The sequence below is a fragment of the Tetranychus urticae genome, chromosome 3 (assembly GCF_039701765.1).
Source record: "Tetranychus urticae isolate SD_2017Ah chromosome 3, NJAU_TeUrti_SD_1.0, whole genome shotgun sequence".
In the NCBI taxonomy this organism is placed as follows: Eukaryota; Metazoa; Arthropoda; class Arachnida; order Trombidiformes; family Tetranychidae; genus Tetranychus; species Tetranychus urticae.
The window spans coordinates 17,772,629-17,790,310 of NC_142960.1; the positions used below are offsets into that span (position 1 = coordinate 17,772,629).

General features: G+C 31.5%; 2 protein-coding genes across 3 annotated transcripts; both read left to right on the forward strand.

The window, feature by feature from the left end:
- Positions 1 to 4,403, forward strand: CkIIalpha (casein kinase II subunit alpha). The gene is made up of 5 exons (XM_015930317.3): positions 1 to 475; positions 1,318 to 1,419; positions 1,557 to 2,074; positions 2,199 to 2,409; positions 3,646 to 4,403. The coding sequence occupies exons 1-5, from the start codon at positions 269 to 271 to the stop codon at positions 3,739 to 3,741; spliced, it is 1,134 nt and encodes a 377-aa protein (XP_015785803.1). The 5' UTR covers positions 1 to 268; the 3' UTR covers positions 3,742 to 4,403.
- Positions 4,404 to 8,867: 4,464 nt separating this feature from the next.
- On the forward strand, positions 8,868 to 17,204 carry LOC107362854 (Friend leukemia integration 1 transcription factor-like). Of its 2 annotated transcripts, XM_025161007.2 has the most exons (7): positions 9,003 to 9,186; positions 11,317 to 11,523; positions 11,833 to 11,901; positions 14,380 to 14,493; positions 14,560 to 14,658; positions 15,986 to 16,033; positions 16,180 to 17,204. In XM_025161007.2, the coding sequence occupies exons 1-7, from the start codon at positions 9,120 to 9,122 to the stop codon at positions 16,803 to 16,805; spliced, it is 1,230 nt and encodes a 409-aa protein (XP_025016775.1). In that variant the 5' UTR covers positions 9,003 to 9,119; the 3' UTR covers positions 16,806 to 17,204. The 2 variants fall into 2 exon arrangements, with proteins under 2 accessions (XP_025016776.1, XP_025016775.1); XM_025161008.2 differs by lacking the exon at positions 15,986 to 16,033 and having other exon boundaries at positions 8,868 to 9,186.
- The last annotated feature ends 478 nt before the right edge of the window (positions 17,205 to 17,682 follow it).

The window sequence follows — 17,682 nt, forward strand, 5'->3', positions numbered from 1 at the left end:
TGGTTTGTTCATTGTATACATTTTTATTTTATTTGCTTAATTTTGTTAAAATTCAATTTTGGTGACCATTTTGTTTTCAATCAACTTGTACCGAATACCTCTTTGTCGGGTAAAGGAGGTTATACCATTATTTAAATTTGATTTTACCAAGAGTATCATCGTTGAGAGTATTAAAAGAAACAACAGCAACAGTGGTGGTGATTGTGGAAGCGTGTTAACAAGCAGCAGCAGCAACTATTCCAGAAAGAAAGGCAGTAAAAAAAAGAAGATGCCTATGCCCTCCAAAAGTAGGATTTACTGTGATGTCAATACTCACCGGCCAAGGGATTATTGGGACTACGAAAGCCATGTAATTGAATGGCAAAATCAAGATGATTACCAATTAGTTAGAAAATTAGGGAGAGGTAAATATTCCGAAGTATTTGAAGGAGTAAATATCACCAATAACGAGAAATGTGTCATTAAAATATTGAAGGTAATTATATTTCACTTTTTTTTTGGTTCTTTATCTTTCATTTTCGGGCATCTTTTTTTTTCTTTACCATTGTTCCTACTCCTTTTTTTTGCATTCACGTTGAACCCTCTAATTGATTGTATTCTTCTCCCCTCTGCTTCTCTTTCTTTCTCGATCAATTCCCTTACCTTTTCTCAACCTTTGTTCCCTTGTTTCTGTTGAGTTATCCACTAATCTGTTTCTAGGAGAAGAAAAAAAAAGATTTTTCATTAAGTGTGTTATTCAGTTCACCGACATTGTCTGATTGAACTCACTCTTCGCCCCCCTGACAAAGAGTAAAGACCCTGAAGAAAAGCAGTATGAAAAGACTAAGGAAGAAGGTGAATTCAACTTGTAAATACGCTTGTTAATTATGTCAAATTTGTTCCATTAATTGACCTTCGAAGCTTAATCAAGCACATGTAACTATGTCCGAAGCCACCTTTCTTTAGCTTATCTTTTACTAGTTGTAGGAAAGATAGAGTTACCGGCATAAAAGCATTCTGCTTGTGAATTTAGTAGACTGCAATTGTCATAGACCTTTTATCTTGATCAATAATCTTATTCTGAATGATATTTAACATTTGATATAAACACACTTAACCTTAGACTCAATGCCTTTTATTTCCATAAAATGCAAACGTTTTACTTCATCCCTCTTCCATTTCTCACTTCTCTATCCTACTATTTGTGCACCTTCACTTGTTCATCCTTCATTCATGTCAGCTTACTTTTGATTTTCTCCATCTTTGGCGAGCACGCCTTTCCTTTAAATTAATAAGACAATTCAATGATAACTATTTCTCAAATTCTGTCTCTTTTAGCCTGTCAAAAAGAAGAAGATAAAGCGAGAGATTAAAATTTTGGAAAATCTTAAAGGTGGGCCAAATATAATCACCCTTCAGGCTGTAGTTAAAGATCAAGTGGTATGATATAACTCTTATTCATTTTAAAATAAATTCATTGATATTGTTTATGCGTATCACTTTTCTTCCTCATTGTTGCATACAATATCAAAGTTTTTTTGTCACTCATATTAATCTGTTTTCTCCTTCAATTCCAGTCTCGGACACCTGCATTGATTTTTGAATATGTTAACAATACGGATTTCAAGCAACTTTACCAAACATTAACTGACTTCGATATAAGATTCTATCTTTACGAGTTATTAAGAGCATTGGATTATAGTCATAGTATGGGAATTATGCATAGAGATGTGAAACCTCACAATGTAATGATTGATCATGAAAATCGTAAATTACGCTTGATTGATTGGGGTTTGGCTGAATTTTACCACCCTGGACAAGAGTACAACGTTAGGGTAGCCTCAAGATACTTTAAAGGCCCAGAACTCCTTGTTGATTATCAGATGTATGATTATTCATTGGATATGTGGAGTCTTGGTTGTATGTTAGCTTCAATGATTTTCCGTAAAGAACCTTTCTTCCATGGACATGATAATTATGATCAACTTGTTCGTATTGCCAAAGTACTGGGTACTGAAGAGCTCTATGAATATTTGGAAAAATACCAAATTGAATTGGATCCTCGCTTCAATGATATCCTAGGAAGACATTCAAGGTATCGTCACTTTTTATTTTACTCACTTCACACGTACATGCACACGTATATTGATAATTGTGTACCAATCTTGAAACAATTACTAATTTCTTCATTTTTTCTTTTATTTTATTGAAATGTTTAGAAAAAGGTGGGAAAGATTTATTCACGGAGAGAATAGTCATTTGGTTAGCGCGGAAGCCCTCGATTTCCTGGATAAACTTCTTCGTTATGATCATCAAGAGCGACTTTCAGCATTAGAAGCCATGGATCATCCGTATTTTTTCCCTGTTAAAGAAGCTCATGTTCGAGCACGACACCTCCAAGAGACTGGACAACCCCGATTTGCAGCCACTGTAAGCGGTAATTCACTTGTAACCATTAAAGATTTGGAAGATGCTTGGCGTGATGTTGATCCGTTAGCCAATCAATAGTCAAACCAAATGAGAAAAAGATCGATTTCAAAATCTCCTTTAAGTTACAGTCTTTCTTTTCTCTCCTTCCTGCCCTTTCTCTTTCTGTCTTTCATGATATTTCTCAACTCAGCACAATTTACTGACTAGTTTAAAATATTGTTTAATTGTCAGTCTCGTTCTCATCCAATCATGATATTTGTATATTGGTTGCTTCTCCTCCCCTTTCTTCATCCTTGCCCATTTTCCAGCTGATGGTTGATAGACTTTTTTATGAAAACAAAAATCTAAACAAAACAAATCATGTTGTCTTTTTTAAATTACACGGGAACAACAATGTTGACCTGATATCCTATCACTGAATCCCTTTTGATGGATTTATATACATACTTAAATGAAGATGATGATGATGATGATGATTGTGATGATTGTTATGGAGCAGAAAATCAAAAATACAGAGTTGTCTTGCTTAGATGGAAATCAACCAAAATAGATTTTATATATTAGGAGAAATAAATTAAATCTTAAATAGTCTCTAATCAAATATCTATCAGTCTTGACTTATGGAATCAATATAAGAATGAATTTGATTAATAAATGAGTTATTTTGACTCAAGTCAATTATGGAATTACGATTCTTGCTCTTGAACTAATAAAGTTATGAATCAAATTATGTTACCTAAATTTTTCATGAATCGATCCAAGTTTTCCTTAAATGCATATTCTCATGTTTAATCAAATCTTAATTTAATTGCAATTTTATATCAAACTTGTCCCATCTCTAAGCTAACACCATAAGACTGATTAGACTTTGATCCTAATGACTGTTTGAAAAACAATGCTTGTTTTGTTTAATCTTAAATCTTATTTACTATCAATTTGATTCTCTCAATTTAGCAAAGAATGATTTGTTTTGGTTGTAAATCATTTGAAAAAATGTTTATTTCAAAAATATCATCAATCAATAATGAAAAAGCTGATTGTTACTGTAAAATCAATCTCACTTGAAACATTTTATAATCGATTAATTAAGATTGTAATTTTTCTCTCTAATAATTTTATCTTGGTTAATGACAATTAAATCAATGCCCATCTTCTTTCATCATTTGACTTGATCATTTCTTTACATTAATTTTCATTCAATCAATACTAATTATGTTTATCTGATTCTCTATTCAGCTTCAACAGACTCAACCAGGATCAACGCTGTCTCAACCTCTTCAACAATCAAGACAAACATCGGAGTCATTGGTATCAGCTGATCCACTTCCATAATTTTCATTATTATTAATATTATTATTATTGATACCTTTAATCAACTACAGTAATGGTCAGGGTTAAGTTAACAAAAAAAGGGTCAGACTCAAGTTAATTTTTAGGTTTCGCCATCTCGAGCATATTAAGTTTGTAGAGATAAAAAACAATGCGTTAGAAAACTGAACAAAATAAGTTCAATTCTATTGATACTTTTATTCATTGTTAGACTATAAAAAAATCTCCGATTCTGTTAACTTAAACATCTAGGTAGCAAGGGATAGACGCACCTTGAAAGCTGTCGCTGGCCGGTCCACACAAGCAAAAAGTTAACTTAACCATGACCACTACTGTTCCAAGTGTCCATCATGTTAATTGGAGAATCAATCGATTTAACCTTTTTTTGTCTTAATTGTATTAAGCCTACCTTTATTTAAAGCTTCACCAAGAAACAATTGTGAGAGTGGGATCGAGTGAAAGACAAATAACAAGATGAATGGAAGAGCAATAACAGAGTGAAAGAAACGAATGAAGAAAAAAATATTGTAAATTAGCCCCATCATCACTGTAAACGGAACCCAAAATATTAAAACAAAAACACAACACAACACAATTTTTTTAACCTTGATTGTATCAATTCAAATGTTTCTCCTTTTCTCATCAATTAAAGTAAAAACAACGAACTCAAATTGTTTAATTTTAACACTACCAGATGGTACTTCTAGTCGTCTTGATTCTCAAAAAAACTTATTTCAACAAATTCAATAAAAAGCAAACCATTGGAAAAATCAAACTCAAAAAGTCAAAAATCAAAGCCTTAAGACATTTTACTATGGACTATCATAATATATTGAAATTAGTATTCATGATCCTACAAAAAGAGTTGTATCGCCGTCTTATGTTAGATTGATGCTTGATTTATAAAACTAAATGGTTACTCAAACAAAAACCTTGTGTTAGAATAAGAATCATCAGAATATTCATTATTAAATAGATTAGCTCAAATTTTCTTCGATATTTGGTGATATTTGTTATAGAACGTAATAAAATCTAATGTTTGGTCAAAGAATGCTGGTTGTAGCTGTCACCAATCTTAAAATTTTGAGGCTTGAAGTTTTTAGAGCAATGGCCAAAATCAAAAGAACTGTTGATGAATTGAAAAAAGTGTTGGATCTATCATGTTAACCAATAATTTTACGGATAAAAGTGGTTCTCAGGTCATCCTTTATTAACCGTTATCTCTAGTTAACCTTACTAAAAGCGAATAACTTATCCGTAAATCGAAGTGAACTCCAGTAAAAAACAACAAATTTCTGTTCACCAAAAAATGCATTTTCTGATCTGCCATAAGTTACAACAGGAAAATGAGTTTCATGAAAAAATCTTGTTCCATAATTGAATAAAAGGTGATCTCGATTTTCTCTTATTTGATTCAGTTTTTATTCCCTACGAATTCACAAAGTCCCAACTCAAAAGTCAGATTTTTGCATACACTCCTTTACCAAAAATAATTGATTAATTATGTTATGATGAAATGATGAAAGTTGTGTTTTGTATATCTGAATCTGAATCTGAATAAATTGAGGTTTTGTTGAACAAAATTTTATTCAAAGGTTGATAGGTTTTATTTATTTTGGTCGAGATTTATGTTGAAAGTAGCTTTAAACTATTGAATATTTGTGGATCTAACATGAAACTTATTTACGCCTAAGCTCATTTATCATGTCATCACTTTGTAACATTCAACTGCGGTTTCATTTGTTATTCAGATAAGCTGACCAAAGATTCCATTTGAATCTTTCCAAAGGTTTCACCTTTTTTTATATTCAAAAATTTTCAATCCATCCAAACTGAATAATGATCTTGAATTTACCATGAAATGTCAAGTAAAGTGTCAATTTTGTTTGTCACTTTAACCATTTTTTATGTTAATCAAACTCCACTTGATCTACCAATTTTTCAACATCAACCTAATCCAGTCTATTAATAACTGTTATCAACAATTGAAAGCTTTTCATTTCTCATGAAAACAATTCAATTTGCCGAATCCAATCAAAACAAAATCAAGAATCAATAAGCAAACAATGACGATTAACCAGATCAACACAAAGTGTAAAATAATGAAATAATTGTCACAATTAGAAAGGTTAATAGATGACCAAATAACATAAAGACACATGAAATTGTAATTTGATTGTTGAAGTGAAAATAATAATAAAAGCAAGAGATCTCAAATCACACGCTGATGTTGTTGATTAATACCGATTAAATGTAAATGTAGATCAATTTAATTACATTTGGATGATTAAACACACAAGAGTGAGGAAGCTGGAATAGGCTAATGTTGAAAATGAAGTAAATGTTGAATAAACCGTTGGAGTTAACAAGTGATTGAAAAGCAAACAAAAGATTACATTGAATCAAATGAAGGTTTACAATGGCAAGACAACAAATGGAAACCAATGGACTAAGCTCGGTTGGAGTCATCATCTTCATCATCACTATCATTTTCATCCTCTCCATGAAGATGATCATCTTGTACCTTTTTATGGTTGCCTTAAAATTCATTTTCAGATCTCCCGTTGGTTTGGTATTAAAAGTCCGCTTCTTTAGCATCAATCTTCCCGAGAAGATGAAAAGACTGGGAAGAAGAAGAAGAGAGAAGAAAGAGAAGATGAAAAATGCGAAACAAACAAATGGCACTCTTTTTCATTCCAATATTGACCCGAGAAGCTTATGTTGATATAAATGTATACTTACTTTGGATTAAGTTTCACAGATGAACATCATCCTTTGGTCATAATCATCAGTAAAAGGCAAGAGTAAAGACGTTCATGAAAACTTGATTCATGTTTATCACATTGATAAAGCTTAAAGGTGATGATGATGATGATAGGAATCATGATCAGTTCATGTGTTTCATTATTTTCCTTAAATCCTTTCTTCTCCAAGTTAAACTCAAATGAATGGCTTTCCATTTCAATTTCGAACCTCACTTTTAATGTTATTACACTTGACTTACGGTTAAACATTTGACCCACTCTGTAACCAGATTCAACCTTTCTTATAGGATTCATTGGTTCACATCTTCATCATTTCATCAGGTTTACCTTGAGATTTTTAATGTCTATTTATGTTCACTTAAGGCTTCAGTGTTGAAAAGAGTTGACTCTTTAATAGGGTTAAAATTTGCATGTTTACACTTTCATTTTGAGCGTGAATATTTTAATGTTAATGTCAACTTTGATTTACTCATCAATCAAGCAACAATCTTACACTTGATAAACACAACAGCTATAATACAGTAATGATAATAACAATAAAGCTTGTGATGGTTAACAGTGATAAAGAGAAAGCCTTGAATTAAATGATATAAAAAAACCATTGAAACCATTATTATTTAAGATTAAACTGGGAATGACTCCCTGTTGTTTAAACCTTTATCAACGGTACAGTTTAAATCTTTTTGTTGGTGAAAAGTAAGATTATGGAACAATTAAGGCAAAAGGCAATCTGAAACAATCAATTAAATCAGTCAAATTGATTCAAGTAAAGGATCAAAATTTTATACCTTCAAAGTCAATACAAATTAAGGCTGAAATAAGGCTCGAGTAAATTTCAATCAAATTTATATTCAAGAAAAATTTTAAAATAAAATGTTGAAAGATTTGAAATATTGAATTATAAGTTTGGATACTCAGAATATTGAGAAAATTGAAGTTTTCTGAGTTTTCACTTCATTCTGTTTTTGAAAAGGCTGTTTTGTTTGGACAAAAAATGACATTATTTCATTTTATGTTTTGATTTTTGAAGAATTTTCATTTCTCGCATTCAGAGTTTTGTTTAAATATCATCTTTTTGAGCTTTTCATTATCAAGTTGAGGGTGAAAATATTTGTCTAATCGTATCGAACAATTTCAATTTTCAACTTTAAGCTGACGATTGAAGCATGTTTCGACTTTTAGTGAATTCCAATTTTCGATTAATTATGTCACTTGCTGGTTTTTTATGCTCAAAAAATTCTAGTATTTCTGTTCAGATCCTGAAGACATCATGGAAAAACTATTGAGCTTTTCCAAAAACGAAATTTTCTCCATTTTTTTAAATAAGCACATATCTCAACCATGTACGGACGAAAACGATAATAAAAATTTGTATTTCCATTTGTAACCAATTATTTCGATTTTTAAGAGTTTCGAGTTTCCAAATTTAGAGTTACGATTAAAATATGACCTTTTAGGTAATCAAAATTCTCGAATTTTTCTGCTAAAATCTTGAAGTAATCGTGAAAAAAGTATTTTATGGATTCAACTTTTCAGAAACTGAATTTTTCTCTTTATTTGCTCAAAAGTTCATCTTTATCGACGAAATCGAAGGTGAAAAATCAAGACAAAACTACTGATGGAGGCAAATTACATTTAAAGCAACGATAAAATACATAAATTGAAACAAATTCAATGGAAAGAGAAAATTGAAAAAAGCCGATTCGATCACTAAATCCTATAACCATGAAGATATCTTGAAATTGGAAGAAAAATTTCACAAAATTATTGAAATAATCTCATGTTGCGATAATTTTTGTTGCCAAAGTTAATGAACAAATTGTTTTCCAGTTTCTTCAACTAACCTTGTAAAGTGAAATTTGTCATTCAAAGGTTGATCTACAATTATCTTGGCAAAATGGTTATTATTCAATGGCGATCATTTATATATTATCATTAATATTATTTACTGTTCAACTCGATTCTCACCCTCAACTTACCTGTTGTTGATGATTGTTTACGCCAAGTTATAATAAGTTGAAAATGGTTTACTTTATTTTACTGGTTGCTTTACCTGAGTTTAGTTTTAAAATGTGCTGAGACGATTTCATGGCCTAAAGCAATGGTAATGTCTAGTCACGATTTGTTTCTCCTTTTTCCATCCAAATGAATCTTCCTTTTCATCTTCTCTTTCTCTCATCCATTATCATCTTCTGTCTCTTTTTTCACCATTATTATTACAAATACAGTGAATAAGTGCCAACCTACCAAAGGTCACTTCGCTCGTTTCATTGGTTAACCATTTTTTTTAATATCAAAAAGTGTAACTTACAGAGAGAGTGGAAAGAATGGCAAAAGTGTCAGATTTAAAGCAGGTAACTTCACGATTCATGGTTAATCAAGAATCAACTGTTATCCAGTGTTTACCTTTACTCGTGATCCATTAACCCTCAGTTAACAGTTAACAAGTCAACCTTTAACACTTGACCAACTCTTAACCTTTTCACTGTTCATCGTGACTACCTGTTGTTGCAGTTACTCTCAACTTTTACCTTCAACTTTTGGTCAAACTTTTACATTTCACTTTTCATCAACACTTTGCTCATTAGTTTGTCAAAGGCTACTTCACTTGGAAAAATGTTTCAAGATTATTCAGCTTCAAATGAATCAAATGAATCACCAAATCAGGTTCTTGTTCGTGCAGGTAAGCAGTTTCATTCATTAAAAGTAACTTTTCTCAATCTGTTTACGCTACTTCACTATTTCATTGATGCAACTCAACATTGAATTTCAACACTTTTTCAAGTTGATCATGATGAATTTAGAATAAAAAGATTCAGCGAAAGAAGAAAAAATATCGAAACTTGCAATTTTTCATTTCCAATTCTTACATTTTTAGAGTTTCTTTTCAAATCAATTCTTTGAAAAATCACCAAAACTCGAAAAATCAGTGACTTTACTCTGAATAACAATATGTAAATCAAAGTCAACATTTGACTTTTGTTGAGGTAAACTTGAAGAGAAAAGTAAATAAAAGATTTTTCATTGAAACTGATAATTGATTAGCATAGTCAATATTGTCATGATAATAGTCTCAACACACGTGGCATTTTTTATTAGTTAATTGTAGTTACATTAATTCAATTGTAATGATAACAAAGATGAGAATCGATGTGACAAAAAGAAACAGTATTCATATCAATATTTGTGAAAATCTGCCTTTTCCAAACAGTTTTACCGATAAATCCAATCAATTATTCATCATGATTAACAGTAAATAACAGTTAATCATAAATCAATTCAGTAGCCAACCAAGCCTAAAAATGATACCAAACCTATTTTTTGACCAACAAATGTTTTACCAAATGTTTCATTGAATCAAATCCCAACTAATCACAACTAATGCACAAATTGATCACAAAATGTGTTAATTAGCTTTTTCATAAAACAAATGAAATTAAAAAAATCCTTGATCAACAGTGATTACTCTTGATTAATGTAACACTTTTAATTAAAAGAAGGCAAATGAGGCAAAAAAAGTAATCTTTTTAAATGGCATTTTTACAAGTGAAAATGTTCAGTGAAAACCTTCAACCGGACATTGAACATCCTTTCCATTAATACCATCATATATCCATGGTTGATTAAAATGGTATTATTCAGTAAGTCAGATACACACCCAGAAGCCTGGAAGGTAGTCGTGCTTCTGTAGAAGCATCATCGTTGATGAAGCACCAGAAAAAAACTCGGAAATCTTGAGCCGGACTTTCACAACAAAAGTAGTAAATAGGACCAAATGGCCGCACCTAGTTTCTAACCCTGACTCCCTCTCATCCTCATCATCATCTTTTCTCATTCTTATTCTCATCTGCTAACTATAACCTTGCTGCCCACTTCTCATTTCAATCTTTAATCAAACGCTAGAAGAAGAAGAAGAGAAAAGGTAAAAATAATAATAACAAGGGATATTATATTTGAAAGTAATCTGTTAACTAATAAGTCGACATTCTGTAATGGTAATAATAATCATATAAATTGATCAATTCTGTTGAACAATTTCTTTCTCTTTCTCTCTCTTCTACTGCTTCTGTCCTGTTTCAGTAACTCCATATTGTCCACACCTTAAAAGCCTTAAGGCCAAATCGTGACACAGGTAACAAATTTTTGCCTCCCCTTTCAACGCAAAGGGCAAACCTCCCTCTATTATCAATGCTTCAATTCATTTAACAATCATTTTTACCTGTCTTTTGGCTTTTATTCACATGGTAAACCAACTCATCATCATTATCATCTATCAGCTTTTAATACATTTATTTACATTCTTTAGTTGGAAACAAAAACGATATTAACTGAATCATTATTAAACTCATCCAAAATCACTTTTCATTAGTTATTTAGGTTGACCAGCAATAGACGAAAAAGCTCGTAACAATTAGTCCAGTAATTAGTCTCAATCTTTTACTAAACTCAATTTCAACTTAAGATCTTGACATTTCTCAAATCAAATAATCTTGATTTTTCATTGAAATTGAAAGTAAAATGTTTATTTTTAGGTCATTTGGACAATTTGTTTCTGATTATTTCCTATTCAAGAGATGTTTTGGTTTTTCAGTTTTTAGATTTTGATTTTTTGGTAAAATTAGTTGATCAAATTTTAATTTTATGGACTTGAAGTTCCTCTGAAACATTCATGCAATGATTTTGGTAAATCGATGTTGGAATTGAAAGGAAAATGTCATTTTCTGTGGTTTTTTTGACATTTATTTCTGAGTGTTTCAAAATTTTATTCAATGTTTATTTTATGGTAAAATGATCATTTTTTGAAAATTTTCAGATCCATATCTTTGGGATTACGTTGACATAAACAAATGGCTGGATTGGATTGAAAAGGAGTTTATCCTTCCTCCGATTGTAAATAAATCATACTTTCCTGACAATGGAGCTCAATTGTGTTCAATGAATTATTATGATTTTGCCAACATAGTCATTGACAAGGAATCAACCAAAATTTTGTTTGACAATTTAAATCATCTTAAAAGAGGTAAGAATCATTAATAACCCTCACAATGAACCATTAACACCTTTGTTCATCTTTTGTTTTCCCCATTCATCTCACATTACCATAAAGCCACATTTAACATTAAATCACTTGTCACCTTTGAAAAATTGAAATCAAAATTGAAATCCTCATCATTATCAGATTAACCTAAACCGATGATAATTAAGGTTCAATTGTTGCAAAAACACTTTTTATTCAAATCATGATTTCCATCCAACAATCATTAATGAAAACAAATGAACAATTGAATGGAAACAAATTGACTTTAATCCAATTTCATTTCCTCCTCAGCCTGTGGACATCAAGTCGATGAAGATGAAGACGACATAATTGATTGGCTTTTTTCCGATGATAGCTCAGGTAAGCCAAAGGACCTCTCAAGACAACCTTTTCATCAACAATTTTGATGCAAAAATTTTCTTCAAATATTTCAATGTAAATGACAAAGTAATTCATCGGTTGATCATTATCCCGAGCATTTCAATGAATCGCCTGCAGTAATCAATGTTACCAGAAGCAATTGAAATGCTTATCTAGTTTGTATTTGTAGGTGCGGAGTCACGATCAAGACCACTTGACGGAAGCTTAGATCGTTTTGTGTCGTTCATAGATTAACTTATTGTTTAAACTGTTTTCTGGCTGTTGATTAAAACCATTATAATCAAGAGCCGGACGAGTTGCCCAACCTTAAAAAGTTAAACTAAATAACTCGATTATTTAATAATCGTGATTCAGTAATATTTAACTAATAATGTACTTAATTATCATTGATAACAATATATGAGAGAATCCTGTTTACATGGAAATTGCAATTTAACATAATTTAACCCTCAATGTAAAGAGACTTACATGGGAAGAAAAGCAGATTTCAAAGGTAAATCATATTGAATGATTAACTGTTAATATCAATATTTATAGTCGCCTCATCGAGTCCTCTGTTTGACTTTCATTGTTACATTTACATTTTATATGCTCCTTGACCTAACACTATCAATTACAATGGGAATGTGAATTATGATGACAATGGTTGACTTGAAGCCGCGTGTTGACATTATCCTCATTATCATTGTAATCTTGATGGTCGAGGTTCTGGGACACATCAGCATGAAAAAGCGAATAATAATTCCTCATCATTTTAATCAGCCTTAATCATTGCCAGTATCATTTTGCCATTAAAAGGAGGAGCGAAAAGCAGCAAAGTCGATGAAAAGACTCTTTTATAGACTGAGCAAGTTTATCATCATTTAAGTACATTATTATTATCATTGAATTTGGTTTAAATTGTGGCTTTTATCACTTGCTCTGATAATTTATTGCAATTGATGAAAAATTTGAATTTCCAAAAGGATTAATGTGCAATTACAATGAGATGAATAGAGTGACAATATTTTCCCATTTGATTTTTCAAGTGATCTTTTAAATGATATTTTCAATGTTGTTTTAAACGATCTTTTGGATCGACTTTCAATTGCTTCAGAGTTTTATGTTTAATGTTTATTATGCTTTACAGTCAAGTATCAATTCAGGATGATTTTTATCATGTTGATTTAAGTTCCAGCAAAAAAAATGTTCCTTGAAATGCTTTTTCATCAGTTGATAGACTAACATTTTTTGCTCAATTTGAAAGTGATCTTTGATAATGAAATGTGAATAGGAATTAAAAGGAAGGAAAATAGTTAAATAGCAATAAAGTTTCCATCATGTTACCCTGTAAATGGCGATGAAATGGTTTGATTCAAGTTGAACAATGAGAAGGTTGAAAGAGAGAAGGAAATTGAAGAGGAAAGATCAATGATGACGTCCAGTGGTAATACATTTCCTACAAAAGCTGAAGAAGATGGAAGAAGAAGAAGAAGGAAAAAATGAGATTTCCTTATGAATCAGTAAAATGATAATGAACAGTTTGACTAACATTTCATGAGCAGTTTTATCTGGAAAATTACTATTCTATAGGTTAGACTCGTTCCATCATTCAGCTTATCTGATCTATAGATGATGATAAAAGGTAGAGATGAAGAGGAAAAGAAGATGAAGAAATGCAAGAGATTGCGCTTTGATATTTATCGCTATAGATGTGAATAGTGTTGACCATTTTTTGTGACTCTTTCAACCAATTAACTTGAGTTCCTACGGAAGCAAAACATAGACTTTTCAACATCCTTTTTCCGTTCAACACTTTTTTACACTCTCATCTTTCCTTCTCATCTTTATCCTCATCACCTTCAATCGTCTACCTTTACTCGATTTACTTGTTTTGCTTCCGTTTCCATACTTTTCTCTTCTTCTTCTTCTTCTTCTCCTTTCCTTTGCCAATCATCCTCATCATCATTACGTGTAATCATAATTTGAAACAAATGAAAAGTCAATTTACTTTGTTGACCCTTTAAAGGCATCGCCATTGTTTCCCTTCATATTTCCGGTTCTCCCCTGTTTTATAACCATTGTTACCTTTAGTATCACTTTCATCCTCATTATCTGACTCTATTTGCTCATTTCAACTCTTCTCTCGCATGTAACCTCATCTTGTAACATTAAACTTCCGTTCTCAAAGTGACCTCGTAACGACATGATATATACCGGAACCAAGACAAACTATCAAGTCTCTGGAAACTTTACATCTTCCGGTTCGTCCTTTAACCCTTCAAAATTACCTTTTCACTTTTTTTTTTGGTCAACTTTTAGTTTCGCTTTTCATTTTTGTTTTACTTTTACATTTTCATTTGGAGTGAGTTTTTGTTTCATTTTTAATGTTGTCTTTAAGTTTAACTTTTTTGTGTTCTTTAACCAACTTGCATCAAACTTGATCTAATTGTGATTTGTTTTGTTTCGTCTGGTTAGATGGTAATACTTATACGGACTCTTCAAGGAAAACCAATTGGCCTTCACCGTTGAATGTACAATCACTCAACTCGAGTCCCAGTTTCAGCGAAGCCCAAAACAGTCCAACATCTGGTAATAACTTTACAGTCCATCAATCGGTTTCAGTGTCAACTAACCTTTCGTTTAACAATTTATCAGGTTTCAATCATGTTCTTGTTAATGGCAACTCTGGAGGAATCACAAAGCTAAATGGCAACACTTCACCTTCAACTGATCCAAAGACAGTTTCATCTCAAGGTAAACACTTTTCCCCATTTCAACTGTTGAACAATAATTACAATTTAGCTAAAAATTACGGTCAAATTGTATAGTAAGAAAAGAGTCAATCTCAAAATTTCTGTTATTTAGTCTTTTAATTTAACTTTCAATTCTGTCTCTCAATCAGTCAAATCACTTGAAATGATTTATAACTTGTGACAATGAAATGAAACTGTAATTAAATTGAGTTGAATCCTACTGAGGTTTGACTAAATTAACATCAGCTTTTACTGTGTTTCATTGTTTCTCTTGAACCTCAAACCTTTCATTTGTTTCAAAGCAAATCAAAGCAATCATTTTAGACCTGATAAATGACCTTTGGTGTCCATTGAATCATTATTGAACCTCATGATTCTCAAATTGATGATTTTAATCAGTAAATCATGTTAGACGCAGAATCTTGAACAGTCAAAATCTGATCGTTTTTCACTTTTCCTTCAACTCTTTTGTTGGAAACATTTTTGTATAATAATCTATTTGTCAGATAAACTATCAAAATGTAAAGGTTAAACGATTGTTAAATTGGGACAATATTGAACCTTAATGGTGTTAAATTGTTTTATCGTTAACTTTAATCACCATTTTGGTCAACATTGAAAAATAGAAACCATTTTTCAAATTCACCAACAAAATCCCCATCAACATCATCAATCACAGGCACACAGATTCACTGAACAAACGAGAAAATTTAAATTCAGTTTAGCCAAAACCTTAAACACAATTGAAAGTTGAATCTAAATCTCAATTTAATTTCCTATTTCCAAGTTATTTATCCAAATCAATTTAAGTCATTTAAATGATTCTCATTTGTTGAATTGAAACAATAAATTGACTTAAAATTGGACAATTTGTTTCTTTGCCTTTTCATTTCACTAATTTAAACTAAACTTTGAAAAGATTAATCGAGTTAAAATTATCACCAAGTTAAATGACGATTTCAAGTGTAGATTAACAATTGACGATAATAATCAGTGATCAATAATTCTGGGCCTTTGCTTCAAAATAATACTCTATTGTTGAGAGGAAAAGTAGGAAAAGTGAGAAACTACAAGTTAATCTTCTTTGGGATCTTTTTCTTATCATTTCTCATTTATTTTGGATGACCAAACCTTCCCTTCTCTCAGTGTTTTAAGTGATTATGACCAATGGACTAGGTTAAAGTTAATTAAATGAGCATCACGTTAGGTTATTTAATCATTGATTTGATTCCATCGCTATCTTTGAAAGAAGTGTTTCTCATGAAAATTTTCACTCCATTTTTCTTCTCTGATTTTTCCATCTTCCAATCATTACAATTAACAATCAGACTCTTACAATATACTATCAACAGCCAGCACCAGATTTGCATCACAAGGTAATAAAACCATTCAATTGATGCATGTTCAACTCAATGTACAAATTTAGATTCCAATTTATTTCCATCCAAGTTAGACTGTCATTAGACTTTAATCAACAATTTACTGATTTCCTCTTTTCTCTCGTTTTGTTCCCATTCATTAGGAAGTGGACAAATTCAGCTTTGGCAATTCTTGTTGGAGCTTTTATCAGACAGCAACAATTCAAATTGCATTGCTTGGGAAGGTACGAATGGCGAGTTCAAATTGACTGATCCTGATGAAGTGGCTCGACGTTGGGGTGAACGGAAAAGCAAGCCCAACATGAATTACGATAAGTTGAGTCGCGCCTTGCGCTATTATTATGATAAAAACATAATGACCAAAGTTCATGGTAAAAGGTATGCCTACAAGTTTGACTTTCACGGTTTAGCTCAAGCTTGCCAACCCAATCCAACAGACAGTTCATCAGCTAGTTATAAATATCAGTCTGAACTGTTGTTAAGTCCAACTGCAGCTTATCACGCTCATGCAACCAAACTCAACTCGTATCTTGCTGTTGGTGCAGCGGCTCGCACTGGAACGATCAACCAACACCACCAAAATCATCATCATCACACTTCACTCTTTACAAGTCCTCCTTATTGGTCGGCAGCAGCAGCAACCAACACTTGTAATCCACTGTATTCAGCATCCATTAGCCATCATCCACATCACCCTCACCATCCTCACCACCACCACCATCATCATCATCACCATAGAGCCAACTCATTAGGATCTTATTATGCTTAATTTACATTAATTTTTTTCTTCATCGCTTCTTTTGTTTCATCTTTTCACGAATTTCGTCTTCTTGATAATCTTTATCCCGGTCAATCTTTGGATGGTTTAATCTTTAATCCAATCCTTTGCATCTTTCCTTGATCTTTATCTTTGTCTTTACGGGTCGGGATAACTGCAATTTATTTCATGGTTAATCTTTATTTTCATCTTTCCTTTGCTTCCATTTTATTTTCCATTCATAGTGTTTTTTATATTTGTAAAAAAGTAATATTGACTGTTATCAACGACAAGATTCAATTTGAAATCGACTAATCAGCAATTACAATTCAGTCAGATTAAATCCATGGTTAACTTTTTTCTCTTGATCCTTATTGAAAATTAAACAATTAAAATATAAATTGAAAAAATGATGTTAATCAACATTTATTTGCATAGATTCCAAACCTTAGGTCTAGGTGTCAACAATTTATGCTTATTTGGTTATTCCAGTTGAAATAATTAATCGTAACTAGATCAGGGAATACAAATTAATAGCATTATTACACGTATGTTTAATACATTCAACCAAATCGTGATTGAAATTTATTAGCAATGACAAATATCAGACAGAATCAGCAAATTCATTTGAACAAGCTCTTGAACTAAAACTGAAATAACACTCGAGAAAATATTTACGTGCATTGGCGGTTAATTTTTGTCAATCAAAAGTTCAATTGATTAGAGAAAAATGGTAAATTCAGCAAACAATTCCGATAGAAATTAGAACCTATAGTAACCTTTAATTAAAATACTAGTCTAATCTGCACCCATAATAAGAATCTTCAATGGAAATGAACGGAGTGTTGAACTTTGATTGAAAATATGATTTGATGATGAACCTCATATT

Bases quoted from the DNA above. Each gene is read 5' to 3' on its own strand.
- CkIIalpha (XM_015930317.3), top strand. From the start codon at position 269: ATGCCTATGCCCTCCAAAAGTAGGATTTACTGTGATGTCAATACTCAC. The intron at 2,075-2,198 runs GTATCGTCACTT...TGAAATGTTTAG, and splicing joins ATCCTAGGAAGACATTCAAG to AAAAAGGTGGGAAAGATTTA. The intron at 2,410-3,645 runs GTAAGCGGTAAT...TTCTCTATTCAG, and splicing joins AACCCCGATTTGCAGCCACT to CTTCAACAGACTCAACCAGG.
- LOC107362854 (XM_025161007.2), top strand. From the start codon at position 9,120: ATGTTTCAAGATTATTCAGCTTCAAATGAATCAAATGAATCACCAAAT. The intron at 14,494-14,559 runs GTAATAACTTTA...ACAATTTATCAG, and splicing joins CCAAAACAGTCCAACATCTG to GTTTCAATCATGTTCTTGTT. The intron at 14,659-15,985 runs GTAAACACTTTT...ATTAACAATCAG, and splicing joins AAAGACAGTTTCATCTCAAG to ACTCTTACAATATACTATCA.